Below are 14,262 nucleotides of genomic sequence, written 5' to 3'. Positions count from 1 at the left end.
GAGGATTGGAAATCAACAACTGAATCTCTGCCCCTGCAACGATACTGCCCTCAGCAGCACAAAGCTGATCTCACAAAAAGATATGAATGAAATTATTCTGAGGAAAGAGAAGTCATTTGGGGGAAAATTTTGGGAAATGGAATAGGATGGGCCCAAAGAAGTCTGCCTTAACTTGCCAAGGTCTTCTCCTCTTTCAACAGTCCCTCATGCCCAGAGTGAACAAATGTCCAATGGCAGCTCCATCACCCAGTTCCTCCTCCTGCCATTGGCAGACACACGGGAGCTGCAGCTCTTGCACTTCGGGCTCTTCCTGGGCACCTACCTGGCTGCCCTCCTGGCCAATGGCCTCATCATCACCACCATCGCCTGTGACCACCACCTCCACACCCCCATGTACTTCTTCCTCCTCAACCTCGCCCTCCTTGACCTGGGCTCCATCTCCACCACTGTCCCCAAAGCCATGGCCAATTCTCTCTGGGACACAAGGGCCATCTCCTATGCAGGATGTGTTGCACAGGTCTTTTTCTTTGTTTTCTGTGCTGCAACAGAGGTTTATCTTCTCACTGTCATGTCCTATGACCGCTACGTTGCCATCTGCAAACCCCTGCACTACGGGACCCTCCTGGGCAGCAGAGCTTGTGTCCACATGGCAGCAGCTGCCTGGGGCACTGGGTTTCTCAATGCTCTCCTGCACACGGCCAGTACATTTTCCCTACCCCTCTGCCAGGGCAATGCTGTGGGCCAGTTCTTCTGTGAAATCCCCCAAATCCTCAAGCTCTCCTGTTCAGACTACTACTTCAGGGAAGCTGGGCTTCTTGTGGTTGGTGCCTGTTTAGGCTTTGGATGTTTTGTTTTCATTGTGCTGTCCTATGTGCAGATCTTCAGGGTCGTGCTGAGGATCCCCTCTGAGCAGGGACGGCACAAAGCCTTTTCCACGTGCCTCCCTCACCTGGCCGTGGTCTCCCTGTTTGTCAGCACAGGCATTTTTGCTTACCTGAAGCCACCCTCCATCTTCTCCACAGTTCTAAATCTGGTGGTGGCTGTGCTGTACTCAGTGGTGCCTCCAGCAGTGAACCCCCTCATCTACAGCATGAGGAACCAGGAGCTCAAGGATGCCCTAAGGAAACTGTCTCAATGGAAGTTCTTTTTCCAAAAATAACCTGTCTCCCTTCTCCGCAAGTTTCCTAGACTTTATGTTAGGCAATAAGCTTGCTTTTTTCTCTTGCAATAATCCTGCTTATATATAATTTTCCGGGTTTGTACTACTTGTCTTGAGGTTTGATCCAGTTGTTTCTGACCCTTGCACAACACTGTGTCAAAGGTGACCTGTCTAATAGCAGCTCTTCAGTAAAAAGGCATCTCCCAGGTGCAGTGCCTGGAGGCTAGGTGCTTCCTCCAAAGGTGCTGCCAATAAAACATCCAAGGAACTGGTCTTTCAGAGAGTCTCTTCTCCCTGTGTTCTCCCTGTGTTTGGGGTTAAGCTCACTGTACTATTGGGTTCCGTTGGACCAAATGTTCTGGTTTTAAAGGCTCTCTTCTTGTGTCCACTGGTAGTGGAGATGGCGCATGAGCTCCTGATTAACTTCTCAGAGTGCTTCATATGTGTCAGGACCTACAGCATACAGCAGATTCTATGGAAATGAATTTGGATGTGTGAGGAGAGGATGGGGACTCGCCCCGTGCCCTGAGCTGTGGGTGAATGAAGACACAGAAGGTGAAACACCCACAGAGGTGAAGTCGCCCACAAGCAAAACACTAAATTGAGGTATGCACAAACAAGAACTCTGCAGTCCCCTGAAAGTCAGTGGGGACCCAGTAGGCATGGGAAAGGGAGAGGTGTGGGGGCTGCCTGAGGACCCCCAGGGCCAGGAGTGTCGTGCTGTCCTGGGGAGTGGGGCTGATGGGAGCAGAGGAGGGGGCAAACTCAGTCAGGGTTGTGGGTTCACCTAAATAGGATAGCAGGAGGGGCAGAGAGTGACTAGCCTGTTTAAATTGTTCCCATGGGGCCAGCACTGGCCTGGGGCTGATGGGGAGGCTGAGCTCCTTGTCTGCCCCACAGGAGCTGCTGTGCCCTTCAGAGGAGCTGGGGCTGGGGATGAGCGCCAAGAGCTCTGCAGCAACTGTGGTGGGCACTGCCATGGGACCAGCCCAGACCAGGCAGCTGTGCTTGGCTGGGCAGAGGAGGGGGCAAAGGGTCTGGGGAGAGCCGAGGAACAGCTGGGATGGGCTGGTAAAAGCCTGGGAGAGGAAAACATCAGTGTAGAGCTAAGTTGTGCAGGGCGTGGGCGCTCCAGGTGTGGCCTCACCAGAGCCGAGTAGAGGGGAAGGGTCACCTCCCTCCATCTGCCAGCAATGCTTTTCCTAAAGAGCCCAGGAGGCTGTTGGCCTTTGCCACAGGGGTGCATTGCTGGCTCATGCTCAGCTGCTTGTCCTCCAGGACCCCAGGGTCCTTCTCTGCAGAGCCACTATCTAGCCAGTCAGCGCCCAGGACGATGTCCACTGTGTGGCTAGATCACAAGCTGTCCTCCCCCAGGGACTTTCTCAGCAGCACCTTGGCCTTCTTGGAGATGAGCTCCACCTCTGTCACAGGTCCCACAGAGCTTCAGAGAAACCTGGGACAGCAAACCCCTCTCCTGCCAGGGCTGTGCAGCCAAGGCCTGTTTCTGGCCTCAGGGACTGCAGCTTCTACTCTAGTTGTGGGAACCCCATTCATCACTTTGTGTCCACCTGACATCCACTCCAGCATGCCTCTCCAGGTTTTCTGGTAGGACGTGCGGCTTGTGGGGGACCCACACTGGAGCAGTCCGTGCCTGAAGGACTGTACTCCGTGGAAAAGATCCACGCTGGAGCAGTTTGTGGAGAACTCCAGTCAGTGGGAAGGAGCCACATTTGGGGAAGCTCAGAAACGAAGTGTTATGAACTGACTGCAGCTCCCATTCCACAAACCCCTGTGCCACTTGGGGCAAAGGCAGAAGAGTTAGGAATGAAGTTGAGCCTGGGAAGAAGGGAGGGAGGGGGGAAGGTGGTTTTAATTGTGTTTTATTTCTCACTGTCATTTTTAATTAATTTCCCCAAGTTGGGTCTGTTTTGCACATGACAGCAACCGGTAAATTAAAAACATGGTGAGAGTTCCCCTCACACAAAAGTGCAGTTATGTCATCATGAAGGCAATTAGATTGGCAAGGCATGATTTCATAAAATGATAGAATGGTTTTAGTTGGAAGGGACCTTAAAGATCATCTAGTTCACACACCCCTGCCATGGGCAGGGACACCTCCCACCAGCCCAGGCTGCTCCAAGCCCCGTCCAGCCTGGCCTTGAACCCCTCCAGGGATGGGGCAGCCACAGCTTCTCTGGGCAACTGGGCCAGGGTCTCACCACCCTCAGAGTGAAAAGTTTCTTCCTGATATCTAATCTAAATCTACCCTCTTCCAGTTTGAAACCATTACCCCTCGTCCTATCAATTCATGCCCTTGTAAAAAGTCCCTCTCCAGCTTTCGTGTAGGCCCACTTCAGATACTGGAAGGCTGCTATAAGGTCTCCACACAGCCTTCTCTTCTCCAGGCTGAACAACCCCAATTCCAACAGGTCCATGTCCTTCCTGTGTTGAGGACTCCAGAGCTGGACGCAGTACTTCAGGTGGGGTCTCACCAGAGCAGAGTAGAGGGGCAGAATCCCCCGCCTCCCCCTGCTGGCCATGCTTTTTACGCAGCCCAGGGTGCGGATGGCTCTCAGGGCTGCGAGTGCACATCACTGGCTCATGTTGAGCTTCTCATCCACCAGCATCCCCAAGTCTTTCTCCTCAGGGCTGCTCTCAAGCCATTCTCCACACAACCTGTATTTGTGCTTGGGATTGTCCCGACCCGTGTGCAGGACCTTGCACTTGGCCTGGTTGAACTTCATGAGGTTTACACAGGTCCATCTCTCAAGCCTGTCAAGGTCCCCCTGGATGGCATCCCTTCCCTCCAGCTTGTCAACTGCTCCACACAGCTTGGTGTCATCGGCGGCCTTGCTGAGGGTGCACTCAATCCCAATGTTCATGTTGCCAACAAAGATGTTAAATAGCACTGGTTCCAGTACTAACCCCTGAGGAACACCACTGGTCACTGCTCACCACTTGGACATCGAGCCATTGACTGCAACCCTTTGAGTGCAACCATCTAGCCAGATTTTTGTCCAACAAGTGGTTCATTGGTCAAACCCATGTTTTTCCAATTTAGAGACCAGGATGTCATGCGGGACAATGTCAAATGTTTTGCACAAGTCCAGGCAGATGATGTTAGTTGCTCTTCCCTTATCCACCAATGCTATAACCCGGTCATTGAAGGCCATCAAATTTGCCAGACACAATTTGTTCTTGGTGAAGCCATGTTGGCTGTAACCAATCACCTCCTTATTTTGCAGGTGCCTTAGCATAGTTTCCAAGATGATCTGCTCCGTGATTTGCCAGGCACAGAGGTGAGACTGACTGGCCTGTAGTTGCCTGGATCTTCCTTTTTTCCCTTTTTGAAAATCAGCTTTCTTGTTGCCCTTGATGCCTCTGGCCAGATTTGACTTTATCTGAGCTTTAGCTTTCCTAACGTGATCCATGGCTGCTTAGACACTTTCTCTGTATTCCTCCCAGGCTACCTGTCCTTGCTTCCACCTTCTGTAGGCTGCTTTTTTCTTTGATTTACCCATGGTGAGTCCATGCTGATGGTTCTTAGCACAGCTGCCAAATGGGCCACACAGTCTGAGGCACAAGTGGAGCTGGTACTCCCAAAAGAGGAAGAGCTGGTCAGAGATGCGAAGACCAGTCTCAGCCTTGGCTGTAGTGACCATAAAATTGTGGTCTCCCAGATCTCCAGGGAAACAGGGAAGGAGAGCAGCAGAGCACAGACCCTGGACAGTAGGGAAGGAGGCCTACTGAGGGCACTGGCAGGTGGGCTCCCATGGAAACAGTGACAGGGCCCTGAAAACATCCACAGGCCTTCATGGCCCTGACCAGCTTCACATGGGGCCTCCACCCACACCTCTGTCCATCAGCCCAGGAGTCCCTTTAAGCCCAGGCCTGAGGTTCAGCCCCAGCTTGATCTATGCTGTAGGTGTAAAGGTCTCCAGACACAGCCTTGCCTGTCCATGGACCTTGTTGGTTTGGTCTTGCAGGCTGACTTCCCAGCTTGATTCTTTACCTGGTGTACCATGAAATAACTGACATTCACTGAACGGCCCTCCGAGTGCCAGACCCCAGCTAATTCACAGAGGCCTAGGGCCTTTCTGCTTGCTTTCTCCATATCACTTGGTCAGGTTTTGGGAGGAGAGGAAGAAAAGCACTTGAGGTTTCTGGGTGCCAATGATTGAAAGTGGGAAGCAGAACCATCCCATGTGAAATGATTTAAAGGCTAGGCTAGTTCAACACTCTTATTTTCAACTCCTTTCTTGGCCCTGAAAACCTCCCCGTGGGGACAGTCCAGCTGGTATGAGGTCCCCGAGACCTTCCCTTCTCCAGGCTAAACAAGGCCCTTCCTCTTCAGCCCCTAAGCATCTTGGTGGCCAACCGCTGAACTTGCTCCCAGCTATCAGAAATTTCCTTGCTGTGGTGGGTTGACTCTGGCCAATAGCCAATAGCCCAGCAGCCACACAGTCACTCACACTTTCTTCCCCCTTCCCGAATGGGACAAGGAAGAAATGAAGTCTGAAAAGTTTGGGGTTGACACAATAACAGTTTAATAAGCGAAGAGAAGAGATTAAGAAAACCTCAACAAGCAAAACACATGCCATCACTCACCACCTCCCACAAGTAAACTGATGGCCAGCCAGTCTCCAAGCAGCAGACTCCTTGAACAACAAAAACTTCACCGTCTTCTTCCTCTGTCTCAAGCCTTTATTGCTGAGCATGAGGTCATATGGTATGGAATATGCCTCTGGTCAGTTTGGATCGGCGGTCCTGGCTGGGTTCCCTCTCAGCTTCTTTCTCACCTCCCACCTACTCACTGGAGGGAGCAGAGTGAGAACTAGAGAAGGCCTTGATACCGTGCAAGCTCTGTTCAGCAATACCCAAAACACTGGAGTATTATCAACACTGAGTTTTCTCAAGTCCCATGGGCGTAGGAAACAGCCATCCTCCGGGACTTCTTGTGGTCTGGTCCAGAAGAGAAGCCGTGCTGGGCTGGCCTTTTTCCTTTAGGAGAGTTAGACCTGCAGCCCATGGAGGACCCCGGTGGAGCAGGCTCCTGGCAGGACCTGCTGCCCACGGAGAGGAGCCCATGCTGGAGCAGGTTTTGCAGCAGGACCTGTGGCCTGTGGGGGACCCACACTGCAGCAGTCCATGCCTGAAGGACTGTACCCCGTGGAAAGGATCCACGCTGGAGCAGTTTGTGGAGAACTGCAGTCAGTGGGAAGGAGCCACATTTGGGGAAGCTCAGAAACGAAGAGTTAGGAATGAAGTTGAGCCTGGGAAGAAGGGAGGGAGGGGGGAAGGTGTTTTTAGTTGTGTTTTCTTTCTCACTGTCCTATTCTGTTACAATCAATTGGAAATAAATTTAATGAATTTTCCCAAGTTGGGCCTGTTTTGCCTGTGTTGAGAATTGGTAAATTAACTGGTAAACAAACGATCCTCCCAATTTATTGCTATTGACAAACGTGGTGAGAGTTGCCCTCATGCACAAAGGCAGTTACTTCATCGTGAAGTCAATCAGGTTGGCGAGGCATGATTTATCCTTGGTAAGTCCATGCTGATGGGTTTTGGACACATTCTGTTGTTGGTGCCCAGAAATATCACCCAAAAGGACTCGAACTGATGGCCCGCTCCTCACCGATGTGAGCCTGTGCAGCCTGGGGTTCCCTGGCGTGCACTTTTGGATTCTTCCAAAGACGGGTGCACCACTTGCTTGTCCTCTCTCACAAGAGACCTCTGCCAATCCCATGACCTCTCAGAAAGGACATTCCGAAGAAATATTGATCTTCCCTGTGATGCCATTACAACTATTCTCCCTCTTATACAGTGCAGTCAGTTTCTCTGATTGTTCATATATTTGTCCTGATACAGTGACCATTTCTGAAGTCACCTTTTCAGATCCAGACTGTCTAGGCAAAGGCCCTTTCCATAATTCTTCAGTTTTCTTCTCCATTTACTCTTTGTTCATTCAGATACCTCTCACCTATGCTGCTGCTTTCACCTTCAGAGACTGAACAGCTTGACTATCTTTCAACAGTCTAATTGTCTCCTTATCCAGATCTTTAATTATGTTTATATCTATCTTTTTTTATCTAACTACCTAAAATATTTCTCCTAAGATTATCCCTTGTAGAAAAGCAACCTCATTAGTGGTAGCTTGTACTTAGCGTGTGATTACAGAATACGATTTATTATTTATGAAAACCGATTGTGCTTTACTTTTCTGAAGAATGGGAAAAACTCTCCTGTGCCTGAGTGCAGCCATGTCTCTAAGGAGCTCAGGTGGGAGATGGTGCAATGGAGCTGTAACCTCCAGCTGCAGAGATCAGTGGAGAAGTCTGGTGCAAGGAGCAGTGATGTAAGTCCCAGGTGGCCAATGTCAGAAATGGTGAGGTTGGGGAGGTGAGGAGCAAGGCTGTCCATGCAGCAATGGACGTCAAGGGACTACTTTTCCTTTCTGCCCAGACTTCCTGAGGAAACACTCTGCATCAATATCAATCAGAGAATGCTTCTATCACCTCTTCTTTAAAGTGAAAAGTAATAAAATATATCCTTCAACATAAAACATGCATCTTTGAAATCTTCCTACTTAATTACGCTATGAAACCTCTCTAATTAGCTGTACAAGTCTTGAAGACTTGAAGAAAATTACAAAAGGAGAAATACCTTGTTAAGGCTTTCTGTCTTTTAATGAGCCCCATGGTGTATTTGCTGCTGAGTCCATGAGCCTCAGATCCTGAGAGAAGGTTGAACAGAGTGCTCAAGAAATCAGAAGCCAAACTCAAAGTACCTGGAAGCATTAATGAGCCCCACTGAGGGCCATTCCTGACAAAGCCTCCCCAGGGACTCGTTAGAGCAGATAGCTGGAGGCTGTGATTGCAGGTGGGCAAAGGCAGAGTGCAGGTGGCTGTAAAGCTGAAGAAACCCTTGGTTTGTTTGATGCAGCAGAAAGGCCAAGCCCTCAGCCCCAGGCCCTGGCAAGGCAGATCCTGTCCCTCACTTGTGGCCCAGGGCTCTTCCTGGGACAGAGGGATGTGAGGGGGAGCAATGAGAAGTGTAGGAAAATTCTGTGACACCTCCTGGCCTCCCAAAGAAGGGGCGAGGATGAAACAGAGTCCTGAGGCTCAAAAGAACCACAGACGCATAGAATCAATTATGTTGGAAAGGATCTTTAACATCATTGAGTCCAACTGTAAACCTAACACTGCCAGGTCCACCACTAAACCACACCCCTGCATGCCACATCTTGTGGTGCTGTGCTCTCCCCCTTCCCTGCCCCTCTGGCTCCTGCTCAAGCCATAACCATCAGTGGGAGTTGTGATGAGTTGCACCTGGACTTTGGGGGATGGCTGGTAACAGTCAAAACACTGTCTGGAGTGGGGGCCTAGATATTTTGCTCCCATGCAAATATGACGATAGGTCAATTCTCTTACTCTATAAACAGTGGACAGAGCAAGAGCCCTTGGAGCTCTCCTGCACGGCAGCGGGCTGCATGACAGGACCTCCCCTTGAGCGGGGACGCTCACTTAAGGTTCGTCTCCTCGAGGCTGAGAGATTCCTTGCCGCAATGGATTCTCGGTAAGTGACTAATAGCATGCTAAACTTTGAAATCTTAGCTAAGTGATGTAAAGGATTGATTGCGCATATATAATCCTTTAGACATAAACCGTTGACCAAGGCTGGGACTAGGATTGGATCCAGCCGCACCCAGACTCCTCTCCGAGAAGGAGTTTCGAAAGCAAGTTGAGCCTCATGACTCAACGGGAGGGTCTCCTGAGAGCTTGTCTGACCCTGGCCTCTATGCAGTAAATAATCAGGTGTACCTTGTCATCGAATCTCGTAAAACACTGTCGCATTCACTGCTAACTTTGTTAAATCACTGTTTTCTATTAATAAATATTTCACTATTCATGACCAGGCACCTTGGCTCTGTCGGATGCCTTACCAGTGAGCCCAGAAACCTCAAGCCAGGGAAGAGAAATGCTGAGACATTTCACTGCTGAGAAAGTAAAAGCTGGCAGAAGCCTTGGGACCATTAGTGTGGACGTCCCACCACCTACAGAAGAGTCCAGAAAGTTTCCAGGAAGAAGAGACCTCCGAGGCACCTAACACAGCCACAAGCCTCATCCTGCCCTAAAAAGGTATGCAGAAGGAAATGACTTCACACACACAGACCCCAGTTGTGAGCCTGCTGATGGACAATCATGTGCCCAGGCCGCAGTGATCCCACAAGCAACCTCTAGCTGCTGGCATGTTCCATACGTGCTGGCGTGTTCCATACTGTGTGTTGCATTCATACCCATGCTGCTGGCATGTCCCATACTTGGGACCTCACAAGAACCAAGGCCGGTCATCAACCCTCTGCTGGCCTAAGGGGTGCTCTGGAACACAGGGCTTCAAACACCTCTGACCTTGCTCATGGTCTCTCAGGTCCTCAGGCAGCAGCACCCTCACAACTGGCATTCAGGCCATACGCCTGCTGCGGGGCTATCAAGGACTCAGGCAGAAGTGACCTCCCAAGCACCGAGCTCATCCATGAGGCTGGTGCTGGCCTATCGGGCACTCAGACAGCAGTGACCTCCAAAGCAGTATCAGAGAGATCTGCCTGTTTCTGGTCTATCAGAGATTCTGGCAGCACTGACCTCATAACCAACATCCACACCATGTGCCTGCTGCTGGCCTGTCAGGTACTCATGGAGAAAGAACCTCGTAGGCACCGAACCCAGCCTTGAGCCTGGGGTTGGCCTGCCACCTGCAGAGACAGGGGTGACCCCAAAATGAGCATCCAAAGCAGATGCCCGCTGTTATACCAGCAGTGACCTCACAATCAACATGCCAGACCTTGGCCTGCTGCTGGACTGGGGTTCTCAGGCAGAAGGGACCTCACAAGCATCTACTCTAATCATAGAGCCTTTTGCTGGACTGCCATGTCCTCACAGAATCATGTAGATTGAAAGGGATCTTTGGAGATCATCTAGATCAATCCCTCTGCCCTAAAGGGAGTCAGCCAGAGCAGGTCACGTAAGAAGATGTCCAGGCTGGTTTTAAGTATCTCCACGAATGGACACTCCACAGCCTCTCAGGGCAGCCTGTGCCAGGGTCATGCGCCCTTGATGCCGAAACATGTTTTCTTGAGTTCACTTGGAATTTCTTGGTTTTGAGGATTGGGGCCTAGCACATAAGCCCTGTGTGGGGACGGTGAGGGACATGGGCTTCTTCAACCTGGTGAACCTCCTCCAGTGAGGGTCGTCATCCAAAAGGGATAACCTCACTCGAAGTATGGGAGAGAGATGGGTGGGACAGGATAGATATAAACACATGGAAGGATTTTGCTGAAGAGATTCTTAGCCTGCTGAAAGACCAGGGCATTCTTCCAACTGCCTGAAGCTCAAAGCAGCACCTGGGTAGTTTAGAGGGATGTGACTGAGCGAGGAGTAAGTGACGGGGAAACTGGAGAGCAATGGGGAGGCTGGCCCTGCTGCCCCAGTAATGGTTCGATGGGCCCACCATGCTGGAACCGCATGGGACAGGTGTGCTCGAGGGTGGGGAGACATCCCCCCGGCAAAGTGCCCTGGCAGCCCTCAGGGCTCTGTCCCCCTCAGCCCGCCTGTTCTGGTGGCCTCCCCCAGTGCCTGGGCCACAGATGGTCTGTGTCCCCTCAGTGCCAGCCCCTCTCCCCAGGCCAGCACAGGAGTGCTGGTCCAGGCACAGAGCAGCCTGTCCAGAGTGGGGGCCTGCAGGAAGAGGTTTCTCCTTCTCAAGGATTCCTCCCTGCAAGCACAGAAATGCTCTCTTGCCCTTCTCCAGGGACACCCCTTCTCCCCAGAGAGCCTTTCCCCAGGTGAGCGTGTCCAGGCTGGCCTGGCTGGACATTCCTGGTTCCCACCCCGTGCTCCCTGCAGGGCCCTGAGCTGCTGTTTCTGCTCTGCAGAGGGAGGGGGCTGTGGTGCCCTGAGGCCATGGGGTGACCCTGCACTGGCCATGCTGGTCGGGGTGAGGAGCAGAACTTGCCAGAAAGGGATCACTGCTGCTAAGCCCCCTTCCATCTTCCCTCATTGCTCAGTAGCCAAGGACAGGGCTTGGCAGGACCAAGGGGTGTCTTCAGTTTCACAAAGGGCAGGGAAGGGCTGCACTAGATCAATCCCACAGGGTTTCCAGGACAGTGGACTGAACCATTGTTTAGTCTTATGTCCCTTTGGCCTGCTGCCTCCTGGCATTGCAGGGGCCTCATTAGCCCATGGGCTCTTCAGGTTCACCTTTCCTTCAAGGACACTCCACCTTGGATGGTCAGTCATTTTATGAGGTGCCACTCGTTGCTCACCCAGACTCACATGCTTTTCTGGGAGATCCCCTGAGCTCTGCTGGCAACTCCAAGTTCCTCTCTAGGATAGCATTGGCCATCAGCCGCACCACAAGTGGGACAGTACCAGGAAGGACAATCAAAAGCCATTTGCACTCTTCTTGGACATGTGCCACCAATATCTTTATCAAAGATCTGAATGAGGGGATTGAGTGCACCCTCAGTAAGTTTGCAGATGACACCAAGCTAGGTGGGAGTGTTGATCTGCTGGAGGGTAGGAAGGCTCTACAGAGGGACCTGGACAGGCTGGATCCATGGGCCAAGGCCAACTGTACGAGGTTTAATAAGGCCAAGTGCCAGGTCCTGCATTTCGGTCACAACAATCCCAAGCAACACTACAGGCTTGGGGCAGAGTGGCTGGAAAGCTGCTCGGCAGAAAAGGACCTGGGGGTGCTGGTGGACGGCCAGCTTAACACGAGCCAGCAGCGTGCCCAGGTGGCCAAGAAGGCCATCAGCATTCTGGCTTGTATCAGGAACAGCGTGGCCAGCAGGAGTAGGGAAGTGATCGTGCCTCTGTACTCTGGTGAGGCCTCACCTCGAGTGCTGTGTTCAGTTCTGGGCCCCTCTGTACAAGAGGGACATTGAGGTGCTGGAGCGTGGCCAGAGGAGAGCTACCAGGCTGGTGAGGGGTCTGGAGACCAGGGCATATGAGGAGAGGCTGAGGGAGCTGGGCATGTTTAGCTTGGAGAAGAGGAGGCTGAGGGGAGACCTCATTGCCCTCTACAACTACCTGAAAGGAGGGTGGAGAGAGGTGGGTGTTGGCCTCTTCTCCCAGGGGAACAACGGCAGAACCAGAGGAAATGGTCTGAAGCTGCGGCAGGGGAGGTTTAGGTTAGATATCAGGAAGAATGACTTTACTGAAAGAGTGGTCAGGCACTGGAACAGCCTGCCCAGGGAGGCGGTTGAGTCCCCATCCCTCGAGGTATTTAAGAAATGTCTACATTTGGCACTTCAGGGCATGCTCTGAAGGGCAGAGATTGTAGGTTGTTTGTTTGCGGGTTGGTTTTTTTTTTGGTGTGTGTATGGTTGGACTGGATGATCTCAAAGGTCCTTTCCAACCATGAAGATTCTATGATTACATGATTCTATGATTCTAGGCCCAGCCCTTGGTCCCTAACAGATTCCCCTGCAACTCTGACCCTGTCCCCCTGAGTCTGTGGAGAGCCCCAGAACACCAAGAGAGCTTTTCATGGAACAGTTCCTTGGGTGCGTTCCTGATACCAGCTTTGGAAGAGCCATCCAACCTCTACCGCTGCCTTGAGGAGTCCCGTTAGTGACAGTGGTGCCAGTAGGAAGGCCCCCTCTGACACAGTGGTTCACATGGCCTGTTCCTGCCTGCAGCCACAGGGATGCCGCTGTAGAGACATCAGGACGGTCACAAGGTACACGAGACCTTAGGGGGAACACAAAGGCAAGGGCACAGCAGGATAGTGGGGGTGTGAGGAGAAACCAGCACTGGAAAGGCCACGTCCTGCTGCTGTCCTTGGCCATGGCTCCAGGGAAGCAGCAGCCCTGACTCGCAGACAGCAGAGGCAGAGTGCCCAGCGAGGCAGCCGGGGCAGCCCCAAGGGCCCCCAGGGCAGATCCTCCATGGAGCAGATGGGCATTTTCCTCCTGAACCCCTCCTGCATGCTGGGGCTGCTCGGCCAGCTCCGGAGGAGAAGTGAAGAGATGGAAGCAGAAACTAATAATTTTCTGCTGGCTTCTTTATTGAGTTTATCTAACCAGGGAGCGCAGATCCATACATACCTTAGGTATTTGGGTCAAGAGAAAAACATGTAGGAGACCAAGAAGAAAATCACAGGTATAAAGCAAACAAACAAACAAAACAACAACAACAAAACATTGAAAAAACACAACGAAATAAGAAAGACAAATATGAAGAATAGTTAGTCCTGCTTTTTCCTGATGTACAGTTGGAGCCGTAGTGGTATAATGGCCACCTTATTAATCTGAAGTAGACACCATTAAAATAGTTTCAAAACTCCATCCTTGACTTCCTTGTTCCTCATGCTGTAGATGAGGGGGTTCACTGCTGGAGGCACCACTGAGTACAGCACTGTGATCACCAGATCCAGGGATGGGAAAGAGATGGAGGGTGGCTTCAGGTAAGCAAAAATGCCTGTGCTGACAAACAGGGAGACCACGGCCAGGTGAGGGAGGCACGTGGAAAAGGCTTTGTGCCGTCCCTGCTCAGAGGGGATCCTCAGCACGACCCTGAAGATCTGCACATAGGACAGCACGATGAACACAAAACACCCAAAAACTAACAAAGCACTTAATATGAGAAGCCCAGCTTCCCTGAGGTAGGCATCTGAGCAGGAGAGCTTGAGGATCTGGGGGATTTCACAGAAGAACTGGTCCACAGCATTGCCCTGGCAGAGGGGTAGGGAAAATGTACTGGCCGTGTGCAGGAGAGCATTGAGAAACCCAGTGCCCCAGGCAGCTGCTGCCATGTGGACACAAGCTCTGCTGCCCAGGAGGGTCCCGTAGTGCAGGGGTTTGCAGATGGCAACGTAGCGGTCATAGGACATGACAGTGAGAAGATAAACCTCTGTTGCAGCACAGAAAACAAAGAAAAAGACCTGTGCAACACATCCCAAGTAGGAAATATCACTGATGTCCCAGAGAGAATTGGCCATGGCTTTGGGGACAGTGGTGGAGATGGAGCCCAGGTCAAGGAGGGTGAGGTTGAGGAGGAAGAAGTACATGGGGGTGTGGAGGTGGTGGTCACAGGCGATGGTGG

At 51.8% G+C, this 14,262-nt stretch overlaps 2 protein-coding genes across 2 annotated transcripts; one reads left to right on the top strand and one right to left on the bottom strand.

Moving 5' to 3' along the window:
* Positions 1–241: 241 nt before the first annotated feature.
* Positions 242–8,877, top strand: LOC128901432 (olfactory receptor 14J1-like; the record flags this gene model as incomplete). Its single annotated transcript, XM_054183435.1, has 2 exons — positions 242–1,128; positions 8,868–8,877. Coding segments are annotated over 2 exons (897 nt in total), but the record flags the coding sequence as incomplete, so codon positions are not given.
* A 4,014-nt stretch (positions 8,878–12,891) lies between these two features.
* On the bottom strand, positions 12,892–14,014 carry LOC128901395 (olfactory receptor 14A16-like; the record flags this gene model as incomplete). Its single annotated transcript, XM_054183352.1, has 2 exons — positions 12,892–12,909; positions 13,553–14,014. Coding segments are annotated over 2 exons (480 nt in total), but the record flags the coding sequence as incomplete, so codon positions are not given.
* Between the last annotated feature and the right edge of the window lie 248 nt (positions 14,015–14,262).

Source organism: Rissa tridactyla, chromosome 25 (genome assembly GCF_028500815.1).
Source record: "Rissa tridactyla isolate bRisTri1 chromosome 25, bRisTri1.patW.cur.20221130, whole genome shotgun sequence".
Lineage (NCBI taxonomy): Eukaryota > Metazoa > Chordata > Aves > Charadriiformes > Laridae > Rissa > Rissa tridactyla.
The sequence above is the reverse complement of the archived record's forward strand: the minus strand, read 5'-3'. Positions and strand labels throughout refer to the sequence as shown.